Genomic DNA, 16,649 nt, shown 5'->3' with positions numbered 1-16,649 from the left:
TCCTTTTTACATACCTATAGAAGCTTTTACAATCTTTTTATGTCTTTTGAGCGTGGCAGTTTGTGGGCTCAAGTACGCTGTGGCAGAGGTCTGCGTGGAAGGGCACTGTTATTCTATGAGTGGTGGTTATGAGCTGCAGCCTCTAAACTCTGACACTTCAGATACTTCCTTTTACCTAAACTAAGCTTTGATCCTCCACTCGTAGGAGCTGAGCGATGCAGTCGGCAGCAAGGAGGGAGAGCTGGGCAATCTGCAGACCGAGGCCAAGGCTGTTATACAAACCACATCTCCCATGGGTGCTGAACACATCACCAGGGACCTGGAGGAGCTGAAGAAAGACTGGCAGGATCTGAGACTGAGGTGTCAGCAGGATCAGGCTCCACTGGAGCTTGTACTCCAGGCCGTGCTGGATTCCCGTTTGAGGGCTCAGCAGCTGGAGGGAGAAGTGGCCGAGTTACAGGACCGGTTACAGAGCCTGGATCTGCAGCCTCCAGATGAGAATGAGCTGGAAACTGCATTGCATAAATGTCTGGTAAGTTGTGCAAGAGCATGGGGAGGGGTCCGGGCCTCGCGATGGGCCGGGGAGGTCAGGGCCTTTTGGAGAGGATCAGAGCTTGGATGTGAGGGTACGGGGGGGTCAGGCAGAAAGTGCCAGCAATGACTATCTCCAGCAAGCGAGAGTCTAACCACTGCCCCTTGACATTCAGTGGCATTACCATTGCTGAATCTCCCACCATCAACATCCTGGGGGTCACCATTGACCAGAAACTTAACTGGACCAGCCACATAAATACTGTGGCAACAAGAGCAGGTCAGAGGCGGTATTCTGCGGCAAGTGTCTCACCTCCTGACTCCCCAAAGCCTTTCCACCATCTACAAGGCACAAGAAAGGAGTTTGATGGAATACTCTCCACTTGCCTGGATGAGTGCAGCTCCAACAACACTCAAGAAGCTTGACACCATCCAGGACAAAGCAGCCCGCTTGATTGGGACCCCATCCACCACCTTAAACATTCCCTCCCTCCACCACCGGCGTACCGTGGCTGCAGTGTGTACCATCTACAAGATGCACTGCAGCAACACGCCAAGGCTTCTTCGGCAGCACCTCCCAAACCCGTGACCTCTTCCACCTAGAAGGACAAGGGCAACAGACGCATGGGAACACCACCACCTCCAAGTCACACATCATCCTGACTTAGAAGTATATCACTGATCCTTCATCGTCGCTGGGTCAAAATCCTGGAACTCCCTCCCTTACAGCACTGTGGGAGTACCTTCACCACACAGACTGCAGCGGTTCAAGAAAGCGGCTCACCACCACCTTCTCAAGGGCAATTAGGGATGGGCAATAAATGCTGGCCTTGCCAGCAACGCCCACATCCCATAAACGAATATTAAAAAAACAGGGGTGTCTGTGGAGGGAGCTTTGGGAGGCGGGGGCTGGGGGGTGCAGGGACGTAGGGGGTTCGGGGGTGGGAGCGGTCTATAACCTGACCTCCGTTGTGATTCTTAAATCGGGAATTTTTCAGCAATATTTACTGGATTTACCATTCCACCTTTGTAACATTGCCCAACTCAGCCCCTGCCTCAGCTCATCTGCTGCTGAAACCCACATCCATGCCTTTGTTACCTCGAGATTTGACTATTCCAATGCACTCCTGGCCGGCCTCCCATATTCCACCCTCCGTAAACTTGAACTGATCCAAAACTCTGCTGTCTGTATCTTAACTCGCACCAGGTCCCATTCACCCATCTCCCCTGTGCTCGCTGACCTACGTTGGTTCCCGGTCCGGCAACGCCTCGATTTTAAAATTGTCATCCTTATGTTCAAATCCTTCCATGGCTCCGCCCGTCTAGTTTACCTTCTACAATCCTGGTAGTCACATGATACAACGATAATGGGGTTGTTGCCTAATCACAGCAATCAGTCTCTATCAATGAGTCTACAACAGACCCAGACATGGCCAGCAAGGAAAACCCCCAGTGGTGGAGAGCTTTGGGAACCATAGGTTCAAAGTCACCTGTTCCCCACCGAACACACTACACTCCATACGTCATGTCTCAAATCTCTCCTATACTGCACCTCAAGATATTATCGGACCGTCTCCAGTGCTGATCCCCCGAGACCCCCAAGCGCTGATCCCCCGAGACCACCCAAACGCTTGAATGGTGAGAGATTGCGAAATATTGGTATTCAGAGGGACCTGGGTGCCCTTGCACACTTAAAGCTTACTTTCCTACTTAGCTTTGTATCGTCAACTTGGATACATTACACTCGGTCCCCTCATCTCAGTCATTGATATAGATTGTAAATAGCTGAGGCCCAAGCACTGATCCTTGCAGTATCCCACTAGTTACAGCCTGCCAACCTGAAAATTACCCATTTATTCCTACTCTTTGTTTTCTGTCCGTTAACCAATCCTCAGTCCATGCTAATATATTACCCCAATCCCATGAGCCCTAATTTTGTGTAATTACCTCTTGTGCGGCACCTTAACGAATGCTGTCTGAAAATCTGAATAGACTACATCCACTGGTTCTCCCTTATGTTCTCTGCTACTTACATCTGGAAAAACTCCAACAGAATTGTCAAACACGATTTCCCTTTCATAAAATCATGTTGACTCTGCGCAATCATATTATTTTCTAAATGCCCTGTTACCACGTCCCTAATAATAGATTCAAGCATTTTCATTATGTCACCTGCTAGTTTACTCTCATTCTGTTATCTCTCTCTCTCTCTATCAATTTCTTGGTCCTCCATTGCTGAATTCTAAAATCCTCCCAATCCTCAGGCTCACTACTCTTTTTGGCAACATGATAAGCCTTTTCCTTTTATGCAATACTATCTTTAACTTCTCGTTAGCCACAGTTGTACATTTTTCCCGTGGGGTTTTTATTCCTTAAGTAAATGTATGTTCTTTGCGAATGATGAATTATTTCTTTAAATGTTTGCAATTGCTTATCTACCGTCATACCTTTTAATGTAGTTTCCCAATCTACCTTAGCCAACTTGCCCCTCATACCTATGTAGTTTGCTTTGTTTAGATTTAAGATCCTGGTTTCGGAATTAACTAAATCACTTTCAAACTCAATATAAAATTCTATCATATTGTGATCACTCTTCCCCAGAGGCTCCCTTACTACAAGATTATGAATGAACCCTTTCTCATTGCACAATACTGGATCTAAAATAGCCTGTTCCCTGGTTGGTTCCTCAACATAATGAGATAGAAAACTATCTTGAATGCATTCCTTCAACTCGTCCTCCACACTATTACTGCAAATTTGATTTACCAGTCTATATGTAGATTCAAGTCCCCGATGATTACTGTATTACCCTTGTTACATGCGCCTCTAATTTCCCGATTCATACTCTGCCTGATACTACAACTACTGTTATGAGGCCTATAAACTACTACTACCGGTGTTTTCTGCCCATTGTTGTTTCTTAGCTCCACCCAAAGTGATTCTACATCTTGATTTTCAGAGCTAAGATCCTTTCTCTCCACTGTCTTTATCCCATTCTTTATTATCAGGGCTACCCCCTCCTCCTTTTCCATTTTGCCTATCTCTTCTAAAAGTCAAGTATCCTGGAATATTTAGTTCCCAACCTTGGTCACTCTGCAACCACGTCTCAGTAAAGGCTATTGGATCAACCTCATTTATTTCTAAAATAACAGAAAATGCTGGAAACACTCAGGAGGTCAGGCAGCATCGAGGAGCGAGAAACAGAGTCCACATTTCGGGTCAAGGACCCTTCATCAGAACTGGAAAAGGTTAGAGAAGAGAGATTTTTAAGCGGGGCTGGGAGATGGGGAGGAAAGAACAAAGGGAAGGTCTGTGACAGACTGGAAGGCAGGAGCGATTGACTGACAAAAGGGATGATGGTGCAAGGCATAAAGAGAGGCAATGGGACAAGTTAAGAAACAAAAGATGACTAGATGAGGTATGAATGGCGATGGCAGAATCATCAACGGCTACCATGTGAAGACTAGGGATTTAAAAAAAAATATACAGGGCCCGAGGTTATAGTCTGAAATAGTTGAACTCGATGTTGAGTCCAGAGGGCTGTAAATTGCCTGATCGAAAGATAAGGTGCTGTTCCTCGAGCTCACGTTGAGCTTCATTGGTCGTCACCCCAACCCTTCTCCAATCTCAGCAACACTTTTTATACCTGACTCGTGTTTCTTTGTGTCCCAGATCACCAGGTCTTCGATTTTAGCGGAGGAGCCAAGAGTGGAAGAGTTTCAGCTTAAGCTGAAAGAACTTTTCAGATTCTCACAGAATGAAAAACTGCTCTCTGACAAAGTCCTGAGTGTCATTCGAGAATATAGAAGGTAATGTCACAGGTTTAGTCCTAAAGGTTGAACATGCAAATATACCGCTGTTTGATCAATATTCATCGTGCCAGTGTGGCTCTCTGAAGAAGCGATTCACTTAGTTCCACTTCCCTGCCCTTTCCACAGACCCTGTTAACTTTTTTTATTTTTCAAATATTTATCCACTCTCCTTTTATAAAAAAAAAGGTATTCTGGATGCAGGTTCTGGGGGGTGGAACTCCATGTCCCAACATCCCTCAGTGTAAAATAAATTCTCATCTGCCTCTTTGTTCCGTGTGGTGATAAATTCATGCTTTCTAATTACCAATTGATATACCTATCAATTCATCCAATGAAAAGCGACGAGTTAAGAAAGTAACTATAGGTTTTTATTGGCTAAATAACAGAGCCCACCCTCGTGGGTGATCGGATCCAACAAGGAGGAATACCAGCCAGTCGACCACCTTTATACCTGGGCAGGTAGGTGGAGCCATGGGCGGAGTCAGCAGTGGTCAGCCCAGGTATAACAGCGTGACAAGAGGCGACCTCGTATAGTGATACAACAGTGTGAACAGTGATAACGATATAACAGTGATAACTATAGTGTAACGATAGTGAACGACAAAAGTGGTTTACCACATTCACCCCTTGTTTAGATTTGAGTCCGGCGGGGTGAAGTGTACTACCAGTTCTGGTAAGTCAGTCTGTCCGGAGGCCTCGTAAGCCTTTCTGATCGTCGCAGCGGTGGTGTTGCATTCTCCGGTGTTGATGCTGGTGTCTGCGTGGTCGGCGAAGACTCGTGGGGTTCCGGCATGCCGTCTACCTGAGCTGGAATTGGAGGGGGGGTGGGGGGGGGTAAAGGTGGTGTCTCCGGAATGCCCGAGGGTGCGAGGTCTCGTAAGGAGACTGTGTCCTCCCGCCCGTCCGGGTAAGCCACATAGGCGTACTGGGGGTTGGCGTGCAGGAGGTTCACCTTCTCGACCAGGGGGTCCGTTTTATGGGTCCTCACGTGCTTTCGCAGCAGGACGGGCCCCGGGGAGGTCAGCCAGGTTGGTAGTGTGGTTCCCGTAGTCGACTTCCTGGGGAAAACAAACATTCGTTCATGGGGGGTGGCGTTAATGGCAGTGCAAAGTAGTGACCGGATGGAGTGCAGAGCTGCCGGGAGGACTTCCTGCCAGCGGGAGGTTGGGAGGCCCTTAGACTTTAAGGCTAAGAGGACGGCCTTCCATACCGTCGCGTTCTCTCTTTCTACCTGGCCGTTCCCTCGGGGGTTGTAGCTGGTGGTCCTGCTTGCAGCAATACCTCTCGCTAGTAGGAACTGACGGAGTTCCTCGCTCATGAAGGAGGAGCCCCGGTCACTATGTATATAGTTTGGGAACCCGAACAAGGCGAAGAGGTCGTTCAGGCATTTGATGACCGTGGTACTGGTCATGTCTGGGCAGGGGAAGGCAAAGGGGAAACGGGAGTACTCATCAACGATGTTGAGGAAGTACACATTACGGTCAGAGGACGGGAGGGGCCCCTTAAAGTCGATGCTCAGGCGCTCGAAGGGGCGGGTGGCCTTGATCAGGCTTGCTCTGTCCGGCCTAAAGAAGTGCGGTTTGCACTCGGCACAGGTCTGGCAGTTCCTGGTCATGGTCCTGACCTCCTCGATGGAGTATGGCAGGTTGCGGGCCTTAATGAAGTGGTAAAGTCTGGTGACCCCGGGGTGGCAGAGGTCGTTGTGGAGGGTCTGAAGTCTATCACTTTGCGCGCTGGCGCATGTAATTCGTGACAGAGCATCAGGGGGATCGTTCAGCTTACCTGGCCGGTACAAGATATCATAATCATAGGTGGATAGTTCGATTCTCCACCTCAATATCTTGTCATTCTTGATTTTGCCCCTCAGCTTGTTATTAAACATAAAAGCGACCGAACGCTGGTCGGTGAGGAGGGTAAATCGTTTGCCTGCCAGGTAATGCCTCCAGCGTCGTACCGCCTCCACAATCGCTTGGGCCTCCTTCTCGACCAACGAGTGTCGGATCTCAGGGCCCTGTAGGGTCCTTGAGAAGAAGGCCACTGGTCTCCCCTCCTGGTTAAGGGTAGCGGCTAGGGCGAAGTCGGATGCATCGCTCTCCACTTGGAAGGGGATGGACTCGTCCACTGCGTGCATTGTGGCCTTGGCGATGTCTCCCTTAATGAGGGAGAAGGCTGCGCACGCTTCCTCCGTAAGGGGGAAGGATGTGGACTTCATGAGGGGTCTGGCTTTGTCTGCATAATTGGGCATAGTAGGCGAAGAGCCCGAGGGTTCTCTTCAGAGCCTTTGGACAGTGGGGGGGGGGGGGGGTAGCTCCATGAGGGGACGCATTCTTTCGGGGTCGGGGCCGATGACTCCGTTCTCTACTACACAGCCGAGGATGGCAAGGTGCAAGGTGTTAAACACACATTTCTCCTTATTGTAGGTGAGGTTCAGCCGTTGGGCCGTACGGAGGAATCTCTCCAGATTAACGTCATGGTCCTGCCGGTCGCGGCCGCAGATGGTGACGTTATCTAGGTAGGGGAACGTGGCATGCAGCCCGTTCTGGTCAACCATCTGGTCCATCTCCTTTTGGAAGACCGAAACCCCGTTGGTGACGCCGAAGGGAACCCTAAGGAAGTGGTAGAGGCGGCCGTTCGCCTCGAAGGCTGTATACTGGCGGTCCTCAGGGCGGATAGGGAGTTGGTGATAGGCCGACTTAAGGTCGATGGTGGAGAATACCCGGTACTGCGCAACCTGATTGACCATATCAGATATGCGGGGAAGGGGGTATGCGTCCAGCTGGGTGTACCTGTTTATGGTCTGGCTGTAGTCGATGACCAGGCGGTTTTTATTGCCGGTCTTAACGACCACGACCTGGGCACGCCAGGGGCTGGTGCTCCCCTCGATGATGCCCTCCTTCAGGAGACGCTGCACCTCAGAGCTAATGAAAGCTCTGTCCCCGGCGCTGTACCGCCTGCTCTTGGTCGCGACGGGTTTGCAGTCGGGGGTGAGGTTAGCGAACAGGGAAGGTGGCGGGACCTTGAGGGTGGATAGGCCGCAGGTGTTACGCGGTGGGCGGTTTAAAATCTGTTGGTTGTCGACTGTGAGTGGGGGGAGGGGTCCGCCGTATGCTAGCGTGACGCTTTGGAGGTGGGATTGGAAGTCTTGCCCTAGTAGGACGGCGGCGCATAGCTGGGGAAGGACGAGGAGTTTAAAATTTTTATACTCCGTACCCTTAACCGATAGGGTCACAACACAGTAGCCGCTGATGTCTGTGGCGTGGGATCTCGATGCCATCGAGATCCGGTTGCGCGTTGGCAGGACAGGGAGGGAGTAGTGGCTCACCGTGTCTGGGTGGATGAAACTCTCCGTGCTTCCGCTGTCGAACAGGCAGGTCGTGGCGTGGCCGTTTACTCTGATGTCCATCATTGACTTGGACAGGTGATGCGGGCGGGCTTGGTCCAGTGTGACGGAGGCTAGTGTATGGCTGAGCGAGTCGTTGTAGTCTGCGGGTGAGGCGGTAGTCGGGTCTAGAGGCACGGTGGCGGTCGAGCGTGGTGGGTAAAATGGCGTCTCCCACGAGGTTGGACAAAATGGCGGAGAAGATGGCTGCCCCCGTAACTCACATGAGGCACTGCTGGTGTCGGTTGCCTGTATCAAAGATGGCCGCCCCATGACTCACATGTGGGGATGCTGGCCTCTGTTGCCTTGAAGGAAGATGGCCGCCCCCACAGCTCGCATGAGGCACTGCTGGCCTCTGATGATCCACCTCTGCAGGCCTTAGCGAAGTGGCCTTTCTTCATGCAGTTTGAGCAGGTAGAGTTCCTGGCTGGGCAGCGCGACCTCGGGTGTTTCGCCTGGCCGCAGAAGAAGCAGCCGGCGGCCCGATCGCGGGGGTCCGATGTCGGAGCCGGTACCGGGGGTGGCGGTCTCGATCGGGTCCGGGACGCCGACGCTGAGGTAGGTCCCAGGGGGCGTGCTGCGGGGGGTATCGCGGTCGGGGTCGGTCCCAGGGTCGCGAGTTACAGTACCTTGAGTATGCCTCGAGGTCCCGATGGGCCACTTCTAGAGAGAGAGCGAGGGCTGCAGCTTTGTCCAGGTCGAGGTCCCTTGCTTCCAGTAGTCTTTGCCGTGAGTAGTCGGACCGCAGGCCTTTCACAAAGGCATCGCGGACATTGTCTTCAGTATTTTCTGCCGCCGTTACCGCTTTAAAGTTACAGTCTCTGCCGAGTGCTTGTAGCACCCGTAAAAATTCCTCCACGGGCTCTCCTGGCTGTTGCGGGCGGGATCTTAGGAGGTGTCTGGCATACATGGAATTTACCGGGGTTTGGTACTCTTTTCAGCCGGTTGATGGCGTCCTCGTATGTTTTGAGGTCCCGGATGAGTGCGAATACTTTAGGGCTCACTTGGGCGTTCAGAACTCTTAGCATGGATTTCTGAGGCACGCCGGATTCTCCCAGGTAGGCTTCGAAGCAGCTCAGCCAGTGTTCAAAGTCGAGGGCTGAGTTTGCTGCCTGTGGATTTAGGTCCAGGTACGGTGGTCTGAGGGCTCGCAGCCAGGCAGGCTGCTGTGGCTGTTGTAGCTGGGCGTCTGGCTGGTCGCTTGGCTGGTCGTTTGACTGTCCAGGTGTCGACATTTTAAAATTTAGCCAATAAAATTGATATACCTATCAATTCATCCAATGAAAAGCGACGAGTTAAGAAAGTAACTATAGGTTTTTATTGGCTAAATAACAGAGCCCACCCTCGTGGGTGATCGGATCCAACAAGGAGGAATACCAGCCAGTCGACCACCTTTATACCTGGGCAGGTAGGTGGAGCCATGGGCGGAGTCAGCAGTGGTCAGCCCAGGTATAACAGCGTGACAAGAGGCGACCTCGTATAGTGATACAACAGTGTGAACAGTGATAACGATATAACAGTGATAACTATAGTGTAACGATAGTGAACGACAAAAGTGGTTTACCACACCAACTCACCAAACATTGGCAGCAGTTTTTACCGATTTTTGTGTTACAGAAACCTTTCATAATTTTGAGCTGTCAGCTTTCCTTTTACTGTTGAACACAGAAGGGTGAAAGGAGCCCCAGTTTCTGTAGAATCTACTTGTAACTAAAGCCTCCCATCCCTGGTGTATCTCTCCATGGCCTTGACGTCCTTCCTAAAGTAAGATATCCAAACTGAACACAAGATTCTTTGTCTAGGTTTAGTGTTGGCTCTTTGCTTTAATACTCTGTGCCCCAATTTATGAAGTCTTGGGACCCGTGTACTTTACTTAACAACTTTATCCTCTGTCTTTTCACTTTTAAAGATCTGTGTAGTTGAACCCTTGAGCCTCTCTACTCCTTCACCATTTCTCTGTATGAAGCCCCACTATGGACTTGGGAACATAATCTAGCTGACAATTCAGTGCAGTGCTGATGGGGGTGAAGTCATCTTTCAAATGAGCCATTAAACAGAGGCCCCGTCTTCCTGCTCAGGAGGTGTAAAAGATCCCACGGTACTATTCCAAGAACAGTTGGAAGTTCTCCCAGTGTCCTGGCCAACTCTCCTCCCTCAACCAACACCACCAAAGACAGGTATTCTGATCATATATTCAGATAGGGTATGGCATTGCCGTGATAATGGTGCTGGAGTAGGAACTCGTGGTTCTGGAGTTCAAATCCCACAATGACGAGCAGTGAAAATGAATTCAATAAATCTGGTGGTTTGGAACATTCTGCTACGTTGCAAAAAGAAAAGCTCACGGGTTCATCAACATCCTTCAGGGAAGAGAACCTGTCACCCCGTCTCAGTCTGGCTTACACGTGGCTTCAGTTCCAAACTACATGATTGACTCTGAAAGCCCTATAATGTGACCTAGCAAACTGCTCTGTTCAGCTGACTCTCCTACTTCCCCTTCTCCTTGCCACCAAGACCCTGTGCCCCAGCACCTGAAAGGTCCAAATCAAAGTCACAAATGACATGCTTGGTGACCGTGATGTGCTATCCCTCCTCTTTCTCCTCAACATTTGAGAGGTTCCTGACTGGGGCAGAGATCGCATCATGTAAAAGGTAAGTGTCTTTATAGATAACACTTGGTCTATGAGATAAGAACATAAAAAATAGGACCAGGAGTCGGCCATACAGCCCCTCGAGCCTGCTCCGCCATTCAATAAGATCATGGCTGATCATTGACCTCAGCTCCACTTTCCTGCCCGATCTCCATATCCCTTGATTCCCCTAGAGTCCAAAAATCTATCGATCTCAGCCTTGAATATACTCAAAGACTCAGCATCCACAGCCCTCTGGGGCAGAGAATTCCAAAGATTCACAACCCTCTGAGTGAAGAAATTCCTCCTCCTGGCCTTAAATGGCCGACCCCTTGTCCTGAAACTCTACCCACTAGTTCTAGACACTCCAGCTCGGGGAAACAACCTCTCGGCATCTACCCTGTCAATCCCCTTCAGAATCTTGTATGTTTCAATGAGATCACCTCTCATTCTTCTAAACTCCAGAGAGTATCGGCCCAATCTGCTCAATCTCTCCTCATAGGACAGCCCTCTCATCCCAGGAATCAATCTAGTGAACCTTCATTGCACCGCCTCTAAGGCAAGTATATCCTTCCTTGGATAAGGAGACCAGAACTGTGCCCAGTACTCCAGGTGTGGTCTCACCAAGGCTTTGTATAATTGCAGCAAGACTTCCTTATTACCCTTATACTCCAACCCCCTTGCAATAAAGGCCAACATGTCATCTGCCTTCCTTATTGCTTGCTGTACCTGCATGCTAGCTTTCTGTGTTTCCTGTACGAGGACACCCACATTTCTCTGAACACCAACATTTAAAAGTTTCTCACCATTTAAAAAATATCCTGTTTTTCTATTCTTCCTACCAAAGTGAATAACCTCACATTTCCCTACATTATACTCCATCTGCCACCTTACTGCCCACTCACTCAGTCTGTCTATATCCCTTTGCAGACTCTGTGTTCTCCTCACAGCTTACTGTCCCACCTAGCTTTGTATCATCAGCAAACTTGGATACATTACACTCGGCCCCTTCATCTAGGTCATTAATATAGATTGTAAATAGCTGAGGCCCCAACACTGATCCTTGCGGCACCCCACTAGTTACAGCCTGCCAACCTGAAAACGATCCCTTTATCCCTACTCTCTGTTTTCTGTCCGTTAACCAATCCTCTATCCATACTACTATATTACCCCCAACCCCATGAGCCCTAATCTTGTGTAATAACCTTTTATGTGGCACCTTATCGAATACCTTCTGGAAATCCAAATATACTACATCCACTGGTTCCCCTTTATCTACCCTGCTCGTTATATCCTCAAAAAACTCTAATAAATTTGTCAAACATGATTTCCCTTTCATAAACCCATGTTGACTCTGCCTAATCATGTTATGATTTTCCAAGTGCCCTGATACCACTTCCTTAACAATGGATTCCAGCATTTTCCCGGTGACTGATGTCAGGCTAACTGGCCTGTAGTTCCCTGTTTTGTCTCTCTCCTTTCTTGAATAGCGGTGTTACATTTGCTACCTTCCAACCCGCTGGGACCGTTCTAGAATCTAAGGAATTTTGGAAGATCAAAACCAAGGCATCCACTATCTCTTCAGCCACCTCTTTTAGAACCCTAGGATGTAGGCCGTCAGGTCCAGGGGATTTGTCGGCTTTTAGTCCCATTAATTTTGCTAGTACTTTTTCTCTACTTATATTAATTACGTTAAGTTCCTCACCCTCATTAGAGCCTTGGTTCCCCACCATGTTTGGTATGCTTTTTGTGTCGTCTTCTGTGAAGACAGATACAAAATATTTGTTTAACGTTTCTGCCATTTCCTTATCGCCATAATAATTTCTCCTGTCTCAGCCTGTAAGGGACCAACGTTTACTTTTGCTACTCTTCCTTTTTACATACGTGTAGAAGTTCTTGCAATCTGTTTTTATATTTCTTGCTAGTTTTCTCTCGTATTCTATTGTTTTCCCCTTTTTATCTTTTTTAGTCATCCTTTGCTGGTTTCTGAAACTCTCCCAATCCTCAGGCTTACTACTATTCTTCGCAACATTATAAGCTTCTTCTTTCCATCTAATGCGATCCTTAACTTCTTTAGTTAGCCACGGATGGATCACTTTTCCTGTGGAGTTTTTATCTCAATGGAGTTTATTTTTGTTGAGAATTATGAAATATTTCTTTAAATGCTAGCCACTGCTTATCTACCGCCACACCTTTTAATCTATTTTTCCAATCTACCTTAGCCAACTCGCCCCTCATAATGTAATTGGCTTTATTTAAGTTTAAGACTCTAGTTTTGGACTTAGGTAAGTCACACTCAAACTTAATGTGAAATTCTATCATATTATGATCACTCTGCCCCAGAGGATCCTTTGCTATGAGATTGCTAATTAACCCTGTCTCATTACACAATACAAGATCTAAAATAGCCTGTTCCCTGGTTGGTTCCATGACGTATTGTTCTCGGAAACTGTCCCAAATGCATTCCATGAACTCATCCTCCAGACTACCTTTGCCAATTTGATTTGTCCAGTCAAAATGAACATTAACGTCCCCCACGATTATTGCATTACCTTTGTTACAAGCGCCTGGTATTTCTTGATTAAGATTCTGTCCAACAGTGTAGCTACTATTAGGGGGGGCCGATATACTACTCCTACCAGTGTTTTTTGCCCCTTGTTATTCCTTATCTCCACCCATACTGATTCTACTTCCTGATATTCCAAGCTGAGATCCTTTCTCGCTACTGTCCTTAAGACATCCTTTATTATCAGGGCTATTCCCCCTCCTTTTCCATTCTGCCTGATTTTTCGAAACGTCAAGTATCCTGGAACATTTAGTTCCCAACCTTGGGCACCTTGCAACCACATCTCTGTAATGGTTATTAGATCAAATCCATTTATCTGTGTGCCACTAGTTCATCTATCTTGTTACAAATGCTTCGTGCATTCAGATAAAGAGCCTTTAATTTAACTTTTTTACCATTATTCCCTGCTTTGACCATATTCTCTGCTGCACTGCTACCGTTAAACTCTCTGTCCCTTCCTGTCACACTCTGCTTATTTTTACCCAAATCGCTACACTGCTCTATTGCCTTGACCTTTCTCTTTAGATTTCTAAATTTTCCCTCACCTGACCCCTCCCCCCACTTTTTTAGTTTAAATCCCTATCTACAGCCCTAGTTATTCGATTCGCCAGGACGCTGGTCCCAGCCCGGTTTAAACGGAGCCTGTCCCGACGGAACAGCTCCCTCTTTCCCCAGTACTGGTGCCAGTGCCCCATGAATCGAAACCCCTTCTTCCCACACCACTCTTTCAGCCACGCATTTAACTCTCTGATCTGCTTGACCCTATGCCAATTTGCACGTGGCTCAAGTAGTAACCCAGAGATTGTTACCCTTGAGGTTCTGCTTATTAATTCAGACCCTAGCTCCTTAAACTCCCTCAGCAGAAACTCAGTTAGTTCTGCCTATGTCGTTGGTTCCTACATGGACCACGACAACTGGATCCTCCCCCTCCCACTCCAAGTTGTTCTCCAGCCACGAGGAGATATCCTTTACCCTGGCACCGGGCAGGCAACACAGCCTTCAGGACACTCTTGCAGCTGCAGAGAACAGTATCTATCCCCCTGACTATACTGTCCCCTACCACTACCACATTCCTTCCTTCTCCCCTCACTTGGATGGGCCCCTGTACCATGGTGCCGTGGTCAGTTTGCCCATCCTCCCTGCAGTCCTTTTCCTCATCCATACAGGCAGCAAGTACCTCGTACCTGTTGGACAAGGTCCAGGGCTGAGGTTCCTCCATCACTACACCCTGGGTCCCCATACCTTCCTGACTCACTGTCACACCCTCCTGTCCCTGACCACTGACGAACTCTAAAGTACTACTTAACCTAAAGGGTGTGACTGCCCCCTGGAACAAAGTGTCCAGGTAACTCTCCCCCTCCCTGATGCATCACAATGTCTGCAGCTCTGACTCCAGCTCCACAACTCTGAGCCGAAGTCCCTCGAGTTGCAGACACTTACTGCAGATGTGGTTGCTCGGGATCGCGATGCTCTCCACAGACTCCCACATGCTGCAGTTACCACACACCACCTGCCCTGCCATCTCTAACCTTGTTTTATTTATTAATTAATTAGTTAATGATTTTATTCAATTGATATTTTAGGTTTATTGTTTGATTATTTTATCTAGTTTAAGTTATTAGCGAGTTACAGTATCTAAGTTCTTAATTTAACCCACTTCCCTAACTTAGAGCAAAAAAAACGTAATACTCACCAACCAATCACCTTCCTGCTCTCCTGTGACGTCACTTTTTTTTGTTGTTTTTGAATTGGAGCCTCGCCGCTGCCACTGCTTTAATTCAGGTCCGCTCTCGGGCCGCTCTTTATCCTCTCGCCGCTGCCGCTGCTTTAATTCAGCTCCGCTCTCGGGCCGCTCTTTATCCTCTCGCCACTCTCGCTGCTTTAATTCAGGTCCACTCTCGGGCCGCTCTTTATCCTCTCGCCGCTGCCGCTGCTTTAATTCAGGTCCGCTCTCGGGCCACTCTTTACCCTCTCGCCGCTGTCACTGCTTTAATTCAGGTCCACTCTCGGGCCGCTCTTTATCCTCTCGCCACTGCCGCTGCTTTAATTCAGGTCCACTCTCGGGCCGCTCTTTATCCTCTCGCCGCTGCCTCTGCTTTAATTCAGGTCCGCTCTCGGGCCACTCTTTATCCTCTCGCCGCTGTCACTGCTTTAATTCAGGTCCACTCTCGGGCCGCTCTTTATCCTCTCGCCACTGCCGCTGCTTTAATTCAGGTCCACTCTCGGGCCGCTCTTTATCCTCTCGCCGCTGCCGCTGCTTTAATTCAGGTCCACTCTCGGGCCGCTCTTTATCCTCTCGCCACTGCCGCTGCTTTAATTCAGCTCCGCTCTCGGGCCGCTCTTTATCCTCTCGCCACTGCCGCTGCTTTAATTCAGGTCCACTCTCGGGCCGCTCTTTATCCTCTCGCCGCTGCCGCTGCTTTAATTCAGGTCCACTCTCGGGCCGCTCTTTATCCTCTCGCCGCTGCCGCTGCTTTAATTCAGGTCCGCTCTCGGGCCGCTCTTTATCCTCTCGCCGCTGCCGCTGCTTTAATTCAGGTCCGCTCTCGGGCCGCTCTTTATCCTCTCGCCACTCTCGCTGCTTTAATTCAGGTCCGCTCTCGGGCCGCTCTTTATCCTCTCGCCGCTGTCGCTGCTTTAATTCAGGGCCGCTCTCGGGCCGCTCTTTATCCTCTCGCCACTCTCGCTGCTTTAATTCAGGTCCGCTCTCGGGCCACTCTTTATCCTCTCGCCACTCTCGCTGCTTTAATTCAGGTCCGCTCTCGGGCCGCTCTTTATCCTCTCGCCGCTGCCGCTGCTTTAATTCAGGTCCGCTCTCGGGCCGCTCTTTATCCTCTCGCCACTCTCGCTGCTTTAATTCAGGTCCGCTCTCGGGCCGCTCTTTATCCTCTCGCCGCTGCCGCTGCTTTAATTCAGCTCCGCTCTCGGGCCGCTCTTTATCCTCTCGCTGCTGCCTCTGCTTTAATTCAGGTCTGCTCTCGGGCCGCTCTTTATCCTCTCACCGCTGCCGCTGCTTTAATTCAGCTCCGCTCTCGGGCCGCTCTTTATCCTCTCGCTGCTGCCTCTGCTTTAATTCAGGTCTGCTCTCGGGCCGCTCTTTATCCTCTCACCGCTGCCGCTGCTTTAATTCAGGTCCGCTCTCGGGCCGCTCTTTATCCTCTCGCCGCTGCCTCTGCTTTAATTCAGGTCCGCTCTCGGGCCGCACTTTATCCTCTCGCTGCTGCCGCTGCTTTAATTCAGGTCCGCTCTCGGGCCACTCTTTATCCTCTCGCCGCTGTCGCTGCTTTAATTCAGCTCCGCTCTCGGGCCGCTCTTTATCCTCTCGCCGCTGTCACTGCTTTAATTCAGGTCCGCTCTCGGGCCGCTCTTTATCCTCTCGCCACTGCTTTAATTCAGGTCCGCTCTCGGACCGCTCTTTATCCTCTCGCCGCTGCTGCTGCTTTAATTCAGGTCTCCTGGACTGGTTTCCATCGCCTCCCCTGCGTTGTCCAGCTGAGTGGGACTGCCCTCGGCTGGTTCTACTGGCCGAGCCCTGAAGGACGCAGCTCAGACTGGGCTTGCGGCAAGAGTTGAGAGAATAACCTCCTTGACCTCAGTCTCACCAATCTACCTGTCGCAGATGCATCTGTCCATGACTGCATTGGTACAGTCCTCATGGAGACCAATTCCCAGCTTCATACTGCCACCACCACTGTGCTAAGTGGGATAGATCAAAAACAGAAAACCGTAAC

The 16,649-nt window shown here is 49.5% G+C and overlaps 1 protein-coding gene across 4 annotated transcripts in view; it reads left to right on the top strand.

Annotated features, from left to right (window-relative positions):
- Window positions 1-16,649, top strand: part of syne3 (spectrin repeat containing, nuclear envelope family member 3) — a 156,751-nt gene that overhangs the window by 38,650 nt on the left and 101,452 nt on the right. For all 4 annotated transcript variants that reach the window (XM_086002507.1, XM_086002505.1, XM_086002506.1 and 1 more), the window contains 2 exons: window positions 206-532; window positions 4,204-4,340. In XM_086002507.1, coding sequence (XP_085858633.1) covers window positions 206-532; window positions 4,204-4,340 — 464 coding nt within the window. The remainder of the gene's footprint in view (window positions 1-205; window positions 533-4,203; window positions 4,341-16,649) is intronic.

This window comes from Somniosus microcephalus, chromosome 12 (genome assembly GCF_052327205.1).
Source record: "Somniosus microcephalus isolate GS21.2 chromosome 12, FLI_Smic_1.0, whole genome shotgun sequence".
In the NCBI taxonomy this organism is placed as follows: Eukaryota; Metazoa; Chordata; class Chondrichthyes; order Squaliformes; family Somniosidae; genus Somniosus; species Somniosus microcephalus.
The sequence above is the reverse complement of the archived record's forward strand: the minus strand, read 5'-3'. Positions and strand labels throughout refer to the sequence as shown.